This window comes from Antedon bifida, chromosome 6 (assembly GCF_963402885.1).
Source record: "Antedon bifida chromosome 6, ecAntBifi1.1, whole genome shotgun sequence".
NCBI classification, from domain to species: Eukaryota; Metazoa; Echinodermata; class Crinoidea; order Comatulida; family Antedonidae; genus Antedon; species Antedon bifida.
Window position 1 is genome coordinate 1845782 of NC_136231.1, and position 21708 is coordinate 1867489.

General features: G+C 33.0%; 2 protein-coding genes across 2 annotated transcripts; one reads left to right on the top strand and one right to left on the bottom strand.

Moving 5' to 3' along the window:
• Positions 1 to 1312: 1312 nt before the first annotated feature.
• LOC144845073 (maltase-glucoamylase-like) lies at positions 1313 to 12326 on the top strand. Its single transcript, XM_078702211.1, has 22 exons — positions 1313 to 1532; positions 1984 to 2152; positions 2582 to 2681; positions 2873 to 2985; positions 3423 to 3548; positions 4228 to 4359; positions 4787 to 4897; positions 5582 to 5644; positions 5772 to 5888; positions 6404 to 6488; positions 6779 to 6911; positions 7715 to 7848; positions 8034 to 8068; positions 8174 to 8290; positions 8611 to 8759; positions 9689 to 9773; positions 9985 to 10044; positions 10421 to 10542; positions 11001 to 11089; positions 11400 to 11455; positions 11593 to 11751; positions 11974 to 12326. Exons 1-22 carry the CDS (start codon positions 1426 to 1428, stop codon positions 12037 to 12039), a joined length of 2328 nt encoding a protein of 775 aa, XP_078558337.1. The 5' UTR covers positions 1313 to 1425; the 3' UTR covers positions 12040 to 12326.
• On the bottom strand, positions 12213 to 21377 carry LOC144845075 (uncharacterized). The gene is made up of 13 exons (XM_078702213.1): positions 21237 to 21377; positions 20186 to 20329; positions 19458 to 19814; positions 18653 to 18784; positions 18228 to 18326; positions 17606 to 17656; positions 16957 to 17028; positions 16666 to 16829; positions 15748 to 15960; positions 14817 to 14989; positions 14053 to 14152; positions 13113 to 13275; positions 12213 to 12560 (listed from the first exon to the last, which is right to left on the bottom strand). Exons 1-13 carry the CDS (start codon positions 21301 to 21303, stop codon positions 12418 to 12420), a joined length of 1878 nt encoding a protein of 625 aa, XP_078558339.1. The 5' UTR covers positions 21304 to 21377; the 3' UTR covers positions 12213 to 12417.
• Positions 21378 to 21708: the final 331 nt, after the last annotated feature.

The window sequence follows — 21708 nt, forward strand, 5'->3', positions numbered from 1 at the left end:
GATACTAAAGATGTATTTATATATTTATGATCATACAACATTGAATTTCTACGTAAAACCAACCGCTAAGTTCTACAATCCTGGCACCGTCTGGATTTAAATTAAAAGCTATTTGTCAAGGTTTATCGTTCGTGTAGCGTTTTATATTCGTTCTTGTATAAATATTCGCAAAATGTCCATCATTTGCTATAGACACAGCAAATATTTAATTTAATGAATAATCAATAACGATACATTTGGAAATTAATTGGACTTTTTTAATAACACACCGGTGTGCTTTGATCTCTGCCGCGCGTGCGCACAAACGAGTGTTTTTCTTCCACCCATAATTTAAATTGATGTCTCAGTTCCACCGTACCAAGTTTAAAACACATAGGTAGACACTCGGACATTCCGCACAATTACTGGACAACACCACCCTCCCGCCGGAATGGGATAATTATCCAGTAGGTACTGTTCAAACAGTGGTTTCGTCGGATGAAGGATGTAGGCCTAGGCCTAAATCCAGGGTGTTACAGTATTGTCCCGGATACGACTTACATGTATATACGTGTTTTTGTAAACTTTATCGCTATGTAAATATTACTGTTATTCCTTGTTCATATTTGAATATGCTGAAGTATCTGATATTATGAGTGACCTTTAGTCTTAGAATTGTATCATTACTTCTTAATAACACTAACCTTTCGCTAGTTTAAACTTAAACTGGTTTAAATATGCGTTCTAACAGGAACAGCCTAATTATTGCATGTTGCGCTACAGCTTTGATAGTGTTCACTGTGGTCTTCTTTCCAACATACTTTGCCAGAGATTGCAACAATCCAGAAACGACAGAACCATCGCCGCAACAACCCGCATCAGAAAGAATATCCTGTGTTGTTTCAGGCGAATTAAACGAAGACAGTTGCTCAAGCCGTGGTTGTATCTGGGACATTGACAATGACGATGACGATATACCTAAGTGTTTCTACCCAGAGGAATATGAAACGTACAGGCTGGCGAGTCGTCAGCCGGAAACGTGGGGACATCGTATTATATTAGAACGAAACACCAATTTGAAATCCTTAACAGATTCCCCGATTGATGAGGTAGTAATGGATATTGAACTTCAAACAGAGAATCGACTTCGTATAAAGGTAAATTACAAGATCTATGTTTTAATTATTCATATAATAAATTATAATTGTTACATTAAAACATGTAGCCAGTATTTGTATAGTAACATGGCTGACAGTATTGCATAATAAATCATGTAGTGGAAAGACAACGTTTGACAAAATACGAATGTCATGATGACGACGACGACGACGATGATGATAATGATGATGATATAATTAGAAGAAATATTTTGATGTTGATTACATGTCTGTGTTCTATTGAAAGTTTTACGATCAAGGAAAGGAAAGATTTGAAGTTCCATTAGAAATGCCAGCAAGACCTGATAAAGCCCCAGACTCAACAGATTACGAAGTCAAGATTACAGAAAAACCATTTAATGTTCAAGTAATTCGAAGCTCTTCAAAAGAGATTGTGTAAGTTTCATATTTTCAATAAAAGTAGAGGAAGCGGCATAGGTTTTTTGAAGAATTAATATTGGTACTTAAGGTCACAGGTCAACTTAATATTATGCTGGTACTGCACTTAGTCTACTGAAGATTAGTTGTTATAGGCCTAGGCTAGCAACCTATACATGGACCAATCTGTGAAAATTGCAGTTACATCCATCTGATAGGCCTACAAATAGACTGTTGGAAAGATTCATTTCAATATTTTTTAGTAAAGAAATTAAGTTATTCGACTCATTGTATATTATCTGTAAAAGGGAGTTTGAAAAGGGAATGGTTGAATACACATCCATAAAAAAGAAAAAGAATAAACATCCATTTTTATCATTGTGATGTGAAAGTCAAATTCAAAGGGCAATAATTTTCATTAGCATTACTATTAATAACATGACTAAACTGATTTAATCCTTTGTTAAAGATGGGATCTGTCAATAGGGCCAATACAATTTGAAGATCAGTTTTTGCAGTTATCAACACGCCTGCCATCCAAACGAGTGTTTGGGTTTGGCGAGAATGAGCAGCCATCTTTTAAGCATGATTTCAACTGGAAGTCTTGGGGCTTCTTTTCGAGAGATCAACCGCCATCTGTAAGTCATTACCAATATTACCAGTAAGAATAACGTACTATTATTAATTAAATCACCAATGGGGAGAATAAGTTGGAATATTAAAAACGTTGTTTGACACACGCAACAGTAAGTTGGTGTTATCGTAAAACAATGTTATGTTGTTGGATTCGGCCAATAACCTATGTGTAAAAAATAAATATTCTATGCAATGTTACTAGAAAGGAAAGGGCGGGTTTTTTTTTAAAGAGGGGGAGCCTCTTTTTACGAATTAATGTTTATTAATAATAATAATAATAGCTTATTGCATGGCTATTTAAAGAGTTTATATATTAATTAATTAGTTTCAACAATATTTAACGAAAGTGGTGCATTCAGCCGAAGCTCATCATGCATAGAATGTTGATTAAAATATATAATAATGAGTATCAAATATCTGGTTTTATTTAGAACAATGGTAACATGTACGGAGTACATCCATTTTACATGTGTCTTGAGACTGATAATATGAACGCACATGGAGTTCTTCTACTTAACAGCAATGCTATGGGTACGACTTATAATTTATATTATTGGTATAATAATATTATACTATAATTAATGTCATGCCATCAATCATAAAACAAATTTCTTCCACTTGAATTATGGAAATGTATATTTAAATCAGTCTTATTGGCATCGTTATTTGATTTTATTGTCAACAATATCATAGCTTTAAATATCAGTTTTACTTTTCCACAGACGTACTGCTACAACCGGCTCCTGCACTAACATATCACACGATCGGAGGCGTCCTTGATTTTTACTTCTTTTTTGGATCATCACCTGAAGCTGTTGTGCAAGAGTATACTTCGGTAAGTTTTCTAAATAATTCTTAACAACAAGAAGCCCGGTATGTCTTATATTCTGTTTAGTTTCAGTTTTATTTAACACAACATATTATATAATATACATTTGTATAAATATTAAATAATAATACATTTGATTGTGTGTGGAGATTTCAATAAGCCATAATAACTTTAAGTCTGAACCTCCAGATAAAACAAACAATAAATATGATGATGGCTAAGATAAACAAGAGAAAAACAAAACTTAATAATGCACTTTACATACGTTAAATTTAGCAGAGAATACAGTAGGAATTAAACATTTATTTGGTAAATGTTAGCTTGCCTAACTGTTTAGAAAATCTGAAAAGGTTGACAATTAAAGTTGTTTAATTTAATAATATACTTGTGTTTGATCAACAAGAAGTTGCACTAAAATATGTTTCTTGTTTCCATTCTGATAGGCAATTGGGAGATCGTACTTGCCACCGTACTGGGCTCTCGGTTTCCAACTTAGTCGTTATGACTATGGAACGATTGAACAAGTCAAAACCGTTATTGATGGTATGAGAGAGTATAATATACCACATGTAAGTACTTCTTTAAAATCACCATCAATTCGGATTGCTGTAAGACTGCTCAATAATAAGTAACCTGAACTGGATAAAGCAACCATTTTTTAGAATTCCTGGTAAAAACTGGAAATGTAAACAACCGAGTACATATCATATAATTCCTAGTGTACAAGTGTAGAGATGGCATCTGATATCTTGAGTTTATATTATTGATATCTCTCATCTTCTAAAGCACGTTTTGTGGCATCTTTTAGAAAAAACTGAGGACACTTCTTAGGGTATATAGTGTCAAGCTATCAAACATCAAGTATACAATTGTATAATATGCTTTTTAAAATGTTTTTTACCATATTTAATGAGGGTGATCCATCCATCAATTGCTGATCATTAGGAACCCTCAGAGGTTCACAAGACAAACATATACACAAGATGCTCTACATAAACAAAGTATTATTACAAGTCTTTGAGAGTGGAGTTGTAAATGTGTCCTTAGCAAAATCCTGACATGTGACAGGACTTGAACCCAGGATCCTTGGAGTGGTAGCCAAGCATCATAACCACCAAGCCACAACTCCATTCCTGAGTTGTGGTATCAAATATTGAGATTTTTAGTTGGATCTTTCTATTCTGTTATTCCAATCACATGTGCTTTTATAAAGCCTACGAGATTAAAATTGTAGTATTGTCTTCATAGGACATACAGTATGCCGACATTGATTACATGGAAAGACAGCTTGACTTTACAGTATCTGCAACTCGCTATGCAGGATTTAAAGAATACGTCGACCAAGTAAAACTTGAAGGAACTCGATACATCACAATTCTTGTAAGAAATATTTTATAACGATTCTATTTGCAGGTACTATTGAGTTTGTGAAAAAGATAATCTAGACTGTTTATAATAATGTGGGATTTGGTAGAATTGAAATAATCCAATAACCAATATTATTGTATTCTCAAGGATATAAAAGCAACTTTTCTAAGCTTTCTATTATTTGTTTAATTCCGGCAAACTTAAAACAACACATACTTTGAGTATGACAGGGAGTGGAAATGAGGTCGGGGGGCCACTTTCACCATAAGGCGTGCCACACCATATCAAAGCATACTAACATTAAAACAATATAAGTTAGGCTCTTACAACTGGTTATCTATCCACACATGTATCTCTTAGTAAATCTATCTCATTCTGGCTATGATTGTTACTAATTATTGCACAACAATATAATATTACGACTAATTGTACAACTCAGGATCCAGCAATTAGCGCCAATGAAAGCGTCGGTACATATCCACCTTATGAAGAAGGCGTTGCAATGGACGTATTTATAAAAGATGAACAAGGGGAAATTGCATATGGAAAGGTAAGCTGATTGCACCAGGTATCATGTATATTTACTATAATGCCATGGAAAAATAACAGAAATTCTTGTGATTAGGTGATTTACTGCTCTTGGTTTGTGATTCTATAATGCGTATAATTTCATCACACATTCAAGATAAGCTTATTTAACAATTTCAACAACTGAATTGCTAATTAAATATTTATTCTCTGATTAGATCTAATTCACTACTACAACTCAATGCTTAAACCTAAGCAACTATCAATAAAGAAAACTAGTTTGTCACACGTCCTCATAACTTTTGCAAAATAAGTTTCTGCAGTTTGCCGAATTGGCAAACTGGTCTACACCAAACTCGTTTACTAGTTTTAAAGTATATATAGTCTAAGTAGTTTCAAACTGTTTTATGTTATTAACATTACTCCTGAATCAGACCTCATTGTAAATTCAACAATTTGTATCTTGATAATTGTTTCAAGAGGTACCCACTTTTGTGTTGGGCCATGTTTTCCTCTAACTGGGCTATTTGCCAAAGTTTAAATAAATAAATGGTAAATATATTGTTGCCTTTCTTTTTCCTATTTTGTTCATTTAATCAAAGGTAAAATATAAAAAAGACAGAATTAATGAGAAAGATAAGAGTGACAATGTACCATCCATTCCGTTTGATTTAGCTTAAGATAATTATTATTGGTTTTATTACAGGTATGGCCTGATTACCCAAACATTACTGTTGATGAATCAAAAGACTGGGACTATCAAACAGAGGTACTGCAATTTTAAATATGTAAAACAAGCTTATTTAATATCACTTATATAATAAATTGTGTCATGCACCTTATACTATGTTTTTATACAATTATTCAAATATAATCTCTTGTTTTTTTTGGTGCAGAATTATAGATCCTACGCAGCTTTCCCGGATTTTCTTAATCCAAAAACAAAAACATGGTGGAAGAAACAGATAAAAGATTTGTATGACAACAAATTCAAATTCGATGGACTTTGGATCGTGAGTTGCAATTGAATAATTAATTCGAAAATGGCATTTGCTCGCCATTGTATAAGAAACCAACAGTTATACTCAACATTATCATTGAAAGGAAAACGAATTACCACTTTGGTTAACTATGTCAAATAAAAAAGAAAACATTATATAGAAATTATCATTAGAAAAAAAACGATATTGGCATTTGGTTAACCAAGACAATAAAAAAAGAGCATTAAATTTACATTATCATTGTAAAAAAAAATTAATTGGCACTTTGGCTAACAATGACAATAAAATAAATAAAACATCAAACCGACTTTACCATTGAAAAAAAAAACTAAATTGGCGTTTTGGCTAACCAAGACAAATCATCAAATAGACATTATCTTTGAAAAAAGTTATATTGGCTAACAATACAATATAAAACATTAATCAACATTATCATTGGAAAGTATTTGTACAATACAATACAAATTTGTTAGGTAAAGTTTAATATTATGCCTGAATTAGCAATGCGTATTAACTTTATATTACAGGACATGAATGAACCTGCTAGTTTTGTTGAAGGGTCTGTTAATGGGTGTTCGCAAAACGAGTGGGAATTGCCACCTTACAAGCCAGGTAAAACTAAATTAGGCGAAATATATCAGGAAACTTCGCGATGACCTACGACCTACGCATGTCATGCATCTCCTAGACTTACATCCAGACATCGGTGTCCTGGAGGTCTCCCTTCTACTTCTACTGTAATTAAGTATGTACATATTAAGGAACAAAGTTATAAGAACTTCTCCAAAGTTCACACATGACGTAACTAGTTACTAGATCGTCGCAAATCGAATGATCCCTAATATAAACTCGAGGAAACATAAAACTGTCGGTTTACTAATAATTTGTATCATATTTTACAGCTATTTATGGACCACGACTAGCAGACAAAACCCTGTGTATGAGTTTTCAACAACACAAGACGGAGACGGAAATGACGTCTCACTATAACATGCATAGTTTATACGGATGGTCACAGACTCCTGTGACACTTGAGTATGTCATTTTTGTCAAATTAATCGTTTGTGTGAATTGGAGGTAGAATCGTTACGTTGGCAGTCAAAATTCACCTTTATTCTATTAACTAAACGTAAGGGATGGTTTTGGAATTAATGATGAGAAGTCATTCCTATATCAAGTTTTAACACTGCTAATATCCGATTTATTTCCATGGTTTCACACGTCACGGCACATTTTCAAATTGTAACTTTGATTTAGATAAAGAATGGTATGACAAAATATATAGATGCTTACAAAGTATTGTGAGTAAATTAATAATACTTTACTTTAAGTTCAGACTACATAAGCCTACCCAACGTGTACCTGCTAGATTCTAGGCTGCATACACTTAGCCTAAAGTAATGTAATTGTAGGCCTACTTAATAGGGCAGGTGGACTGGGAGATCGTGTAGGTCCACCCTCACCACCGTCTTACTGTTATTGCTGATATTACAGTAGGCTATACATTTCTTCTGTCTTTGCATTTAAGCCTTTGTACTTCTATTTCTCTCGTGCTATAATGTGATGGCATACTCGTACTTTACATGATAGATAGCGTTTGGCCATATTAACCTAGGCCTGAAGTCATCGTGATGAACAAACCTCGATCGGTCATGTGTTTCTGTGCACCACGGGGCATGCTCAGATTCAAGTTGAGATTTTAAAGTACTACAAAATGTCTAAAAGTTCGCTTTCACACACATTACTCATCATTACACATCATTTTGAAAAGTTTGGTGCATATACTATTATATATATATATATAATAAAAGGTTCATAAACATTGTTTTCATTACTAGAGCTGTTCAAGAGGCAACGGGAAAGAGAAGTTTCGTAGTAACTAGATCAACTTACGTTGGATCTGGAAAATACAGCGGGCATTGGTTGGGAGATAACACAAGTATCTGGCCTCATCTACACAAATCAATTATTGGTAAATTATATGAAAATCTTGTATTGTGTTTAATATCAATTACATTTATTTAGTTATTTTAAACTATTAATATAATAATATTAAGTGCACCAAAGGATAAATGATACATGATGATCAATCCATTCTATTATTTTGTAATAAGTTTTATTTTATAATAATGTTCATATTATCTGATTTCTTTACAGGTATGCTAGACTTCAGTCTGTTTGGTGTCTCTTATGTAAGCTATTATTTTACTTGTTATATACAGTACATTGAATCTGTATTGACTGCAGTGTGGCAAGGAAAATCATTTTAATTGTTTAAATGTTTGGTCGGATTTCAGACCGGTGCGGATATCTGTGGATTTTTTGAAGACACTACTGAAGAGCTATGTGCAAGATGGATGCAATTGGGAGCGTTTTATCCATATTCTAGGAATCACAACGGAAAGGGATGGGCGGTAAGGAATGATATAATATACCAGACAATGTAGTCTAAACCATGTGCTTGTGGAAACGTAATCTTTCTGCCCTGTTCTATTTACAATTGCAAATCTCATAAGGACCACTTTAAAAACATAAGCAATGCTAACAAAAACCATGCGTATCTATCTCAACGTGTCAACAACAAAGCTAAACCGAACACATATAATGTGTGTACATAATAATGTAAATATAATTTACACACGCGCGTAAACGCATTGTAGATAACTAAATAAACATTAATGTGCTTGGAAGTATTTACCATTGCATTGTAGCATTCTGTTACATAATTTTACAGAGACAGGATCCACCGTTCTTTGGGGCTGAATTCGCAAAGAACTCTCGAGACATACTACACGTACGATACGAGTTACTGCCATTCCTATACACCCTTCATTATGAGTCAAACACAAAAGGAAGCACAGTTATACGGCCACTGTTACATGAGTAAGTATGTACTAACATGGAGGTATCTTCGTAAACAGTTACAATCATAATGCTGTTAGTGTTAGAGAATTGATCACCTCGCTCTTTCTCACTCACCTCACACGGATATTACAACAATACTTATTATGCATTTGCTTCAAAATACCGGCAATGAGTCGGTGATCATTACCTACTGGTTCATCTTCAGAATGGAACTTTCTTGGGACAATAGGTTGTCCATTTTAAATATTATTCGTAGGTATCAATTAACTGACAAATGACTTCAATCATCTTTAGAAAGTTTCTTATAATTTTGCTGAAGTTTAAATTCGAATTAGCCAGGTAATGAATTTCTAAACACGAAAGGAAAGTTAAACAAGAAATATTTCTTACAAAAAACGCTGCTCGCTTATTGAAAAATATTTTTTATTTCAAATTTGTTTTTGAATGTGTCATTTTATTGTCACATAATAGTTATTTTACCTGAAAAAATGTAATTTAAAGCAACGAATACTTAAATTGTCTGTCAGACAATGATTTTTGGGTTATAATTAAATTTCTTTTCTCTTTTTATACGTGAATAAATATTATTTTTTGTTACAGAAGTGACATAACTTTGATATGAAACACAGACTCAATTTCTGTCACTTTTATTTTATTGCTAAGGTCAAGTCTGGGGGTCACTTCATCACCCTAGATACTATTACAAACACAAACTTTAATGGACTGTTTTGATAATAATTCAATGATTATCTGACATTTTTTGGGTTCAGCAGCTGGAATCTATAAATTATAGTGGAGTTTACATTTTCGCAAAACTGTCGGCCTTAGATACTATAACTGCTGCTTGCTTTACCTTCTGATTGAGTAGTCCTAATGCGACGTAGTGGGCTAGAGCAGCAGCATGAAAAGGATTTACAATCTTTAATAATTTATTTTTGATTTCTAAGATTCACCAGTGACGTATTGACCCACACAATTGATCGTCAATTCTTATGGGGACCATCACTTCTCATCTCACCTGTGTTAGACCAAGTAAGACACAATTTAAGCACTTGTATTGTTCACTAATAAATTAAACCAACCTAAATGCTGATGGATTCTTTCGGTATTCTAGCTTAATTAAAATCGGTGGTACGCATATAAATATCATTAAATCGACGTTAGTAGCCTATAGTTATGTTGGAATTATAACAACGAATGTAGGCCTATGTATTGATTATCTTTATGATTGTCTTTTATGTAGGGTGACGTAACTGTAAGAGCCTACTTTCCAGAGGCATCAACCTGGTATGATTTCTTTACAGTAAGTTATATGCCTCATATTGTTTTCTAACTGCAATTTGATTCAGTTAGACTATTTGTCAGAATTCTTAAGTTATAATTTTACATTTCATTAAAGGTGTCACTTCTGCGTTGTTGTAATGTGTTTACAAAAGAACGTAACATGTGGAAGTAATTCCGTGTGTGTGTTATCTTAAAATTGATTGTATTTTATAAACAAATAAAACGCTTTTGAAAACGAAATCGAAATCGTGAAGGAACTATGTTTGTAATATTTCATATTTGTTTATGATGTCATTCGTTCACCCAATACAAGCGTAAGAAAAATGGTTAAAAAAAACATTTTCAAAGTTTTGTCCTTACTAAAATTATAATACGATTATGGTGTTTGTTTCTAGGGAAAGCGGCTGGAGTCTGGAGGATATCAGGTTTTAGATGCACCCATTGAAGTCATAAACCTGCATGTCCGCGGTGGTTATATCCTACCAACACAAATGCCTGATAACTCAACAATGTTTAGGTAACAGTAACTTGATAAAATGTATCTTAAGATTCTCTTTGGGGATAGTAGAATTTGAAATAAGGGCAATTGTAATCAAAATGCAAGTGTTTTGAATGTAGGAATAGTGAATATGTTAGCTGACTTAGGCCGTTTTTTCAGCAGCCAAAAATGAACCGATAATTAACCGATAAACTGCCTGTGGAAACGGGGTTTAACCGATTCCATTCGACAAAAATGAACCGATAATTATCTCATTCAAATCGGATAATTATCGGATAAATGCGATCATGTTTAACCTTTGACCTGAAGGACAAATTGTTGCGTTGTGATTGGGCACCTGGTTGTTTGGTATTGACTGATTATGCGCACTTTGTCTTTTAATTAATTACCTGATTGGTTAAAAGATTAACCGGTTATTTTGTTTGGGCTGCGGAAACACGGCCTTAATTAATGGTATTCTTTTTACGTTTATGTAGTCGTTTGAATCCGTGTGGTGTGATTGTAGCATTTGATTCTGATGGAAATGCTAAGGGAAACCTATTCTGGGATGATGGGGATTCTAAGGGTAGGCTATTTACTTTATTTGGTATACTTATGCACGATATGAATGTAACGCGTTCCTACGCTTTCCTGGGTACAAGAACGTTTACCTTAAAGTGTCCAATAACGAATTATGGTCCAATACGACTATGGAAAAACGTTTCTTTGATATTTCATTAAAGCTTGTAAAAGAGAAGCATGTAGCACAAGTCTGGTTTAAGCAGATGTGCTGTGGGGGATCAGACTCTTACTATAATGTTCTAATATTATTCTTAAATGACTTTGATAAATAATATACAAGAAATAATAATAAATATTGATTCTTTTCCATTTAGACACAGTAGAAAACGGCGCTTATTACCTTGCAACGTACGCTGCAAGTAATACTGAGGTATAATTGATTTTATATAATTGAAATCCAATCATCATACCCATGATATGAAAATGGTAAATATAGATTAAGCTTAGGCCTATATGATTTTGTAAGCTACTTGCTTAAACAAATAAGTTTGTTTGATTGTACTCTAGATGTCGTTAACCTCAACCATTGATAGAAACGAAGGCGGTTCAGTAGACACTCTGCTACTCGACAATGTAAAGATATGGGGAATATCATCTGTTAGTGCTATTACATTGGATGGTACAACGGTACCAACTTCAAAATATACCTATGATAGCTCTGCCAATGTAAGTATCATCGAATGATTGTAATTATGTAATTGTTTGGGTGGGGTTGGGTGCAGAGATATGATAATAACATCTTGGAAATGGTGAACGGTGTTTAAGATTAGTATGTTGACGTCATGTCGCTCGGTAGGGCTTACAAGTACTTCCAAACCAATACAATATGTTCATTTTAAATTTGTAGTTTATTATTGTATGATTTACTTTCTTCTGTTTTCTTTTTAGACACTTGTCATCACCGAGTTAGGGCACGATATGACGAAGCCTCTCAACTTAAAGTGGACAAACTAACGAATACAACCCATTTTATAATGTTTGAATTGTAGGCATAGAGTTAGGTCTAGGGGAATCCATAGTAGTTGAATGGAGCATGCATGTATCATAAAGGCCCCTAATTATGTATGTATGATTATGAAAATAGATACAAATAAAGTAAATACAGTATGCTTACTATAACACACTAATGATTTCGTAACTTTTAATATTATCAAGCATAACATTATCATTAAAAAGAAATAGAGGATCTACAGCTAGGGTATTAGTGATTCTCAAATCTACTAGACAATAAAAATTATATTTCGGCAGCTTTATAAAATGGTTATTGGTTTTTTATTTTCATTTCATAAAACCAGGGAGGTTTGTGAACTCATCAATGACAAACTATAATACCTAATTTGGTAATTCCGAACGTTTCTGGTCTTTCTTCACTTTAAACACTGTTGCTAAGCACAGAATGGCTGCCATAATGAACATTACAATGGAAACAATGCTGCTTGGTGTTACCAACTTTGCATTTGATTTCGTTGTATTGTCTGTCAAAAAATAAGTGTACGGTTCTGAAGAGAACGTGTTTTCTGATGGTTTACGTAAGAGAAGTTATGATATGTTACATTTTGAACAATAATAATGATAAAAATTGGGGGCACAATTATGCTTTGACTGATATAATGCACTCCACTGAATAAAACAAAATAAATGAATATAAAATCCAGTTTCAAAGAGACCGAATGGTACTCTCCTTCTTGTAACAAGTACGAATTAAATTTTTTGTATATTCCGGCACCACGTGTTGGCCTGTTTAAAGTTTTTTAAACTTCTAAAATCATATTGTTTTTTTAAAAAATATTTTTACTTGGACTTTTTTCGCTGTCCTTGCTTGCTTGTTTTACTTATTCAGTTTTTCTTTCCCAATAATATTTAAAAATGGAAACAACTCGGTACCTCGTGATTTGTAAAATACCCTTCAAACATCTTCACGCAGTTTTCTTTAGATAGTTTTAGCAAATTCAATGTATTTTTAATGGTAAACATAAACAATATCAAAAAAGTGTTTTAAAAGGGAAAAAAACAATATTTAAATGTACCTGTAGAAGAGACAAGTTGTACCGTTCGAGCAACAGAACGTTTGATGATCTTGTCGCCCTCTGTTGACCGTCGCTTCCTAGCAGGTGCTTCTCCGCAAGATGTCGGGCATCTGCTAATACCATCGCGTTCATCACACAAAACTAAGTCGCACTCAAGAACAATCTGAAGCATATGAATTAATGAATCCAATATATTTAATGTTCAATGTTACCTTTAACAATTTTTTATATGAAAATTTGATTGTAATTACAATACGCCGAACCATTGTAATTTTATATACCGAAATAAAAAACGTACATTTTATAATGCACTTATTATGAAGTAACTTACAAAGTGACTTGACGAACTGATTTATTTCAAAACTGAACTTATTTTTATACTAATGCAAATTGACTTAGCTCTACTTGCAAGGTGACTTACTAGATCAACTGATTTGCTTCGAAACTGAACTTACTAGTATACTAACTTGTAAACTAAACTTATGAAAGTTACTTTACAAAATAAGCTTGTTTAGAAAGTAACGTCCTTGTAAACTAACTTACTTAAACAATTAAATTTGTAACGTGGAGACCTATCAAGACGAACAAAGGTACGCTAAGATCAACCAAGTATGCAATGGAACAGAGAATACTTGGCATAAAAACAATGGACAAAGATAACTTGTAAAGTAATAAGAACCATAAATCCGTTGCAAGCAATTGCTAAAGAGTGGTGAGCAAGCCAGGTTACAAGACTCCACGATATAGATCCAGCAGGACTACCGTTTGGAAACCAAGGATAGGGAAAACCCAACAGAGAGAAGTAAATAAGAGGCTTTGGAGGAGGAATATGTCCTGCATTAGACTTCTAAAGACCAAAGAAGAACTAAGTTATTCACAAATAAACTTACTTATAAATGATCTTACTTATAAACTAAAAGTATAACCCAAACTTACTTACTTTAGAACCACTATTAAGAAACATGAATGCCTCGATTCCATAGAGTCGCTGATGTGCTGTAGTAGATTGGAATTCTTGCATCGTCGAGTCCCTCATACAGCTGTAAAATTAGATTAGTCACACATGTAAATATGTATGCAAATTAGTGATTATCATAATTGAATAAAACCAGACGATTGCTGCCTCTGCGGCATTCGGTACAATATAAGCCAGCGTGTGCGTTGTTTTTAATTATCGGGCATTTCATGAATCTATTACATTGGCGACGAGGATGGGAAGAATGGAAGAAATTAGATCGGATATAAATAATTATACAATCCGCTCCGGTTCATCCAATTCCAGAAGTTATAGGCAGTGGTTCCATTGATGTTCCGGTACTTAGATAATCAAATAGAATTCGAAAACCAAATATCAAACCAAATTCTGTGTATCATAAATAATTGAAAATAAATAGCAACACATTGGCTGTACCGACTCAAAATGATTGTATTATTATTTTGTGATTGTATGCTTATTTTGTGTTATTGATGTATTGTAAGAGTATTGTAAATGTGGTATTTAAATGTAATGAAATCATCAGACTAATTATTGTATGAAAAAGTGAATGTATTTTAAAAATAAAGACTTGATGTCATTAAAATATATTAATTTATAACAAAGAAGATGATGTCAGCCTCGCAATAAGTAGATAAGATATTATTATTAAGTTAATCTGTTACTTAGAATTGTAGACTGTAGAATTGTTGTATTATTCAGTAACCTACCCATGTTGTATTACGTAGTACTCGTCGTTAGAGGAATCAGTTGGAAGGGCTTTGCAATTGTCTGTGTATAAAACCACGTCTTCATCAGAAATATCTACACTCAAAGCAAAGTACATCATGTCACCAATTCGAGCTATAACAGGCTCTTGCTTCTCAGAGTCAAAGGTTTCGTCCTATAAATATATTTTAAACAGCGAAAAGTTTTATCAAAGAAAGTGTACATTCCATAGGTTTTGCATTTCAATTATTTTAGTAACTTAAGATGTAACTTCTAATTGAAAGGGATTGGCATTAACAAAATCTCCACTGCGAAGTAGTTTGATTTTCATGGTTACTGTACAGCTGACATAGTTTTTAAACATTATGTCCATAACAGTTTAGTTTACGATGACAACAATATTTTTCCTTATACGATTATAACCAATACAAAAAAAAAATAAAGACACGGAAGGATCTAAGGAAATGAAGGTATGATTCTTTAACTTCGTTATCTCAAACCCGACTCAACAACAAACTATTCAATATTGAGAAGTATTATGTAGGCCTAAATTTGTATTCAAATAATTGGTTACTTAAGGAAAATTGATTGCAGTAAGTAACATTTAAAAAAATGTCATTAAACATTTGAAATAAACACTATAACAAAAAATCCTCCTTAAAAAAATCACCCTTTTCAATAATATACTTTATTATATTGCATTAAAGATTCAAAATATTAATATTGAAAATTGATTAGTAGTTTTAATAAAGTTCTCCGTAGAGAAAAAAATGGCGAAATAATTATTAAAAATGTAAATACTTATATTTTTTTCGACCAAAATTTTGGTCAAAGTGGATAATAATCATAATGTGACTTTATAATGATATATTCAACAAACACATTGCAAACAAATATTTGTTTTCGTCATAATAACCGTTTTAGTGGTTTTACCTCATAAAAGTTCATGTGGAAATTGAAGTCTCCTTTACCATTGGCTCCAAAAGAAATTCTATCGAATACTGGCAAAAACTCATTACTAATGCTTGACTTTTTGCTAAAGCTACAAGTCACCGGTATAGAAACGTCTTTCTTTCTGATAATATCGTCAGTTCCCGTATTAGAGCTTCCGATTAGGTTTGTATAAACAATCGCATCATCTTTTTCCTGTTTAATTTTTTAGAAAGCAAACATTGGGGAAAATATACAAATTGAAGTGTTACTCTTTTTTCCCAGATGTGACGTACGGAACTAGGAAGGAAGAAGGTTCTTAAACGTCATATAACTTTTGATAGAAAGTCACATCGTTTCTTCAAAAGTTAAATGGTACTATTAATCATTAAGCTTGGTTCCCACTAGAAAGACGCAACGTAAGGTCATAGCCGCAACGTAAGAGCAGAGACGAAACGCAAGCGAATAGACCAAAGAAAAGCGACAGTTGGAATAATCCATCGCTTACGATTGGTCAAATCACTTACCGTTGCGCTCACTTCTTTGCGTTACGTCCTAGAGAGAAGCAATCTTTAAAGCAAGCACTTAAGCGCAACACAGGAAAGTTGACCATAACAATTAAGCTGTGAATTATTCAGACTATCATTAAGCGTGGTTCCCACTAGCGACGCAACGCAAGGACGTAACGCAACGCAAGTGAATTGACCAATCACAAGCGATGGCTTATTCGCTTTTGATTGCTAACTGTCTATAACTTCGCTTGTCATTGGTTAAAACGCTTGCGTTGCGTTTACGTCCTTGCGTTACGTTCTAGTGGGAACCAAGCTTTAGTAACTTGCTTGCGTTGCGCATTGTGTTTCGTCCTAGTGTTATAAACTGAGCTTTAAAGAAAAATATAACAAGTTTAGATCATAATACTACCTGAGATATCGTTCCGCATGTTGTAGGTGTAAACGTAAATGTGACGTAATTGTCGTTGTACGATCCTTTACAACTCGGGTCATAGAGCTGTAAACCAGTTACATCAGCATTCCCAAAATTATCCTTTGGTATTTGGACAGTAATTTGATCTTCTGTACAAGTAACTATAATATTTAAATGAATAATTTGGAAATTAAACCCATAATTGTAGTCATATATTAAAATCTTCTTTATAATTAAATTCAGTGCGAATGGGATTTTGAACTTGGTTCAACTTCGGCATACACTTACCGTCTATTTCATGATTTGGTGAGTTGGTCTGAACAGGATCTGGAATGAGCGTTACGTCATCAGTTTCCGAGTCTGTTACAAATAATAAACAAAACATTTTTTCAACTATGACCAATGAACTGAAATGACTGCCAAATCCATTACTCAGCCAATTTAAGTAAGTAAATTGCACAGTATAGTAAAATTGAACATCAATAATACTACTACAAGGATGTGGTTATGAATGTAGTTAGATTTCAGAGAAATAACAAATTAAAATACATTCTAGCAGATTTTCGGGGTGATAATTAAAATGTAGATTCGTAACCAATGGAGGAATTACTTGATCAAAGTTTCAACCACGTGGGAGGGAGAGATTCAGGCAGGTTGCTTTATAATTTGTTTTTGACAAATTGTCGAAATATGTGCGAGGTTGAGGAAACCAACTGGACCTTTTGAGTAGGCTACTTAAAAATAGACTGTTAGCTACAAACTTTGACCTAGGTCAACTCAATGAATGTGAGTTTAGATACTAGAAAACTTCATTGCTGCTTCAACAATTCGATGCGGGCACATGAGCCTGACAGTTCTACGGATACTGTGATGCATATCAATAACAAAACAATGTATAACTAATCTGTTATAAATTTCTACAGCAAAATAAATTTACCCCCAGTGCTTCCCAATTCTTCAGTTATCACTTCAACGATTTCTTCAAACACTATAAAACAAATTTTACATTATATGACCGAACTATGACCAACTGAAATGACCGCCAAACCCATTACTCAGCCAATTTAAGTTAGTAATTTGCACAGTATAGTAAAATTGAACATCACTTATACTACAAGGATGTGGTTATGAATGTAGTTAGATTTCAGAGAAATAACAAATTAAAATACATTCTAGCAGATTTTCGGGGTGATAATTAAAATGTAGATTCGTAACCAATGGGGGAATTACTTGATCAAAGTTCCAACCACGTGGGAGGGGGACGGAGAGATTCAGGCAGGTTGCTTTATAATTTGTTTTTTACAAATTGTCGAAATATGTGCGAGGTTGAGGAAACCAACTGGACCTTTTGAGTAGGCTACTTAAAAACTGTTAGCTACAAACTTTGACCTAGGTCTACTCGATGAATGTGAGTTTAGATACTAGAAAACTTCATTGCTGCTTCAACAATTCGATGCGGGCACATGGGCCTGATAGTTCTACGGATACTGTGATGCATATCAATAACATAACAATGTATAACTAATCTGTTATAAATTTCTACAGCAAAATAAATTTACCACCAGTGCTTCCCAATTCTTCAGTTATCACTTCGACGATTTCTTCAAACTCTGTCACAAATTGTGTGGCTGGCTTGACAGTGTGTTGTACATCGTGATCTGGGAAAATTAAACTCACAAGAATTGTAATGCCATTATTATATTACCTTTTGAAACAGTACTTATTGACTTTGAATTAAATTTAATGATATTTTGGTACCGCAATATCACACGCCAGATACCCATCGTCTTATATATGATCGTGATATCACAATATTACGAGGCTCGAATTTGTGGTAAAGACTAGGTCTTTAACAAATATTTAAAAGACGGTAATTAATAGCTTTGAATTGAATTTAATGATATCTTGGTACCGCAATATCACACACGCCAGGTAACCATCATAATTATCATCATAATAAAACATAGAAAAATAAAGTACAAACCTATTTGTTCAGTAGTCGGTTGTTCTGTATTTAGGTAGATCGTTTCCTCTATTGATGTAGTGGCAACAGGCTCGAGCTTATAATCTGTGGTAAAGACTACGTCTTTCGTCGTAGGCATCGAAGTTGTAACATCTGATTAATTAAAACCAATTTATTTGCGCTTGTAATTGTCACTGTTAGCATCACTGTTATAGTTTTTACTATTATTCATTCATTTATTCATCTTTTTTATTTTGGAAAACTATAATTCCATACTTTTTTCTATAGCAAATAATAAACTTATTAAACTAAGAAACGTTGTACATAGCTATCATAATCATCGACAATATCAAGGTATCATTTATGATTAGAAGCACACCCCTGACGTAAGTTGGTCCATTACATTGCTAGAAAATCATACGTATGCCATTGATTCCAATCATTAATTTAATTTCAAGTACAAATACGTGTTTGCTTCTACATTTAAAGAACTTTTTTTTCTTTTTTTTTCACATTTTAATGTCTCTGTGCATGTTTAATTTGAATAGATACCATTTTATTTAACAATTTGGCCTTTGGCCTCGAGATGTTACATATAAATGTTATTGAATTTAATAAAAGTGATATATGACATTTGACCGAAAAACGTTCTGTTGATTTCTTTAGGATAGCCTACAGTACTTGTAAGTAAATGTTGCTTACTTTTTTTGATTTTGTATTTTTTGGTATTCATTGTTATTCAATTTATAAATTAAACTGTTTGTTATTATTTCCTTTTTTAATTGAAAGAAGAAATGTTTGGTTGAATAACTGTAAATATACCTACCAGCCGGACATATATGCGACTTGATAGTGACCGAGTCGATTGCTACATCTCCAACGTAAGTATTTCCACGAATTCCTTCAAAAACGACCGTCGTTCCTCCAACCGTCACCATAAAAGATACCTCGGCCTTCATCCATTCATTTCCTTGTTCACCATGTTCACTCCAGATGAGATCACCGAGTTCGTTTTCTCCATTGGCTAGGCGTACTGCTAATGATCCGATGTCAACTCCTCGCATGTAGTACCAAAACGATAGACAGTAGTAATAGCCGACGTTATTTAGTGGTTCACTTATTAGTCTGGCCGTGTCGTCGCGTCGTCTTGGCGATGAAACTTCAATATAGATGTAGTTGTTGCCTGCGCAATCAAGACAATTATAATTAATACAATAATAGTTATATATTTCGGTACAATTTGAAGGTCCAAGAGTTTGTTTCATCAGGAAGATGAATAAATAAAGTTCGAAAGATGAACAAATAAAGTTCGAAAAATGAACAAATAAAGTTCGAAAGATGAATAAATACAGTTCGAAATATTTCTTTCGAAATTATCGTTTTTTAAATATATTATTGGTATAATCTATTGCATTAAATCACATTAAAATACAATAAAAGCCACAATTAATCGCTACATTTAGGTATAAACTATTTACCAAAAAAAAAACCCCACAAAAACAAAATGGAAAAAATGGATTTTTAAAGATAGGCCTAAATGTTCCGTAATCTTACATGCTAACGGTATTAATCCCTCATAACCATTGCTAGGCCCTGTTCTAGAAGAGGGCGTGTGACCACATATTCGAGTCCAATCGAAGTCATCTCCAGTGTCTTGGGTCCAACTACAGAATGACTGCTGGAAATCACACCATATTTCTACAAGAGGAGATATAGTATTCAAATGTTAATGATATCTAAATGTACAATTTAATTTAATTGCACTAGTTTACATGCATTCTGTTCAAAACTCAAAAAGCATGTTTACATTTTCCCGCATTATTTCGATAGATAGAAAGATAGTCTTTACATTAGTTTACAATTTGAATCATATCATATTATTTATACCATCTTTTTATTTATCTGGTAAAATGTATTCAAACAATAGAGTAATGGGAAACAATCAAGTACAATGATTAGATATGTGATATTTCAATAATTCTACAGAAATACTTACATTAATATTGAGGAAAAAACATAAAGATAAAATATTGAAGGCTCAAGTTGCAAAATATTAAGTGTATATTGAACTTAAAATATGATAAATTAAACTTTATAAAATATAATAAATTCTTCTTAACGCTACGTTTAAGAAGTTAATGTTAATTAATAATTGATTACAAATAGATATTTTAAAAGTCTAACAAAAAAGATATATTTGATATGAATAGGATACATAATAACGGACACATATTAAAAATATAAGAAAAAAAAATTACTTATAAAGAATGGAAATTGAGTACGCCGATGCTCCTTGTATTATTAACAATAAGGAAAGGAGTAGTGAAAAAAACCCCTCTCCGTACTTTCTGCATATACCTGGTTGAAATAGAAACGATCATCAATATAAGGAAATATTTGGCTTTTTGCGGTACACCACAAAATTCTTAAAAGGAAGTAGGCAAAGTTGAGATTACTTTACTACAATAGTCTTCTGTATAAACTGGAATCAGTACAGTATTGAAAAAAAAACTTACTAAACTAAACAATACACTCCTTTAGCTCTACTACTACTACTAAAAAAACTCAATAAGTGAGATGCATAATAACTTTAAACAATGTTTACCTTCAGATTTCGACAATGAAATTACAAAAAGAAAAAGAAAATGTAAAATCAACTTTTTTGGTGCCATGTTGGTACGACCACTCGGAGCTCACGAGGAAAAATGAGTATTATTTGAGAGTTGATTAAGTTAGGCACAACGTGCAAAATTATACTCAATCCTCTTATGTCTCATATTAGTCTCTTGAGTTTTTCTAATTTGAAAACCAACGCAGGGTTAAAGTGTCCGTTTTCGTTCTCCCGCATAGGTGTACTTTGGTTCAACGACATCTTTATCCAAGACCTACTTTCTTTAAATTGTCAAAAAAGAAGTATAAATGGATTGTATAGGCATTTTATTGATATAAATAGCTATTGGTCTATTTGTTTATAAAATGTATTTCTATTAAAATCAACGCACAGGTGGATTTACTTAGATATAGTAATTAATCCGGCTTAAGTAAAAAAAACCCCTTCTGTTTGATTGAGAAACAAA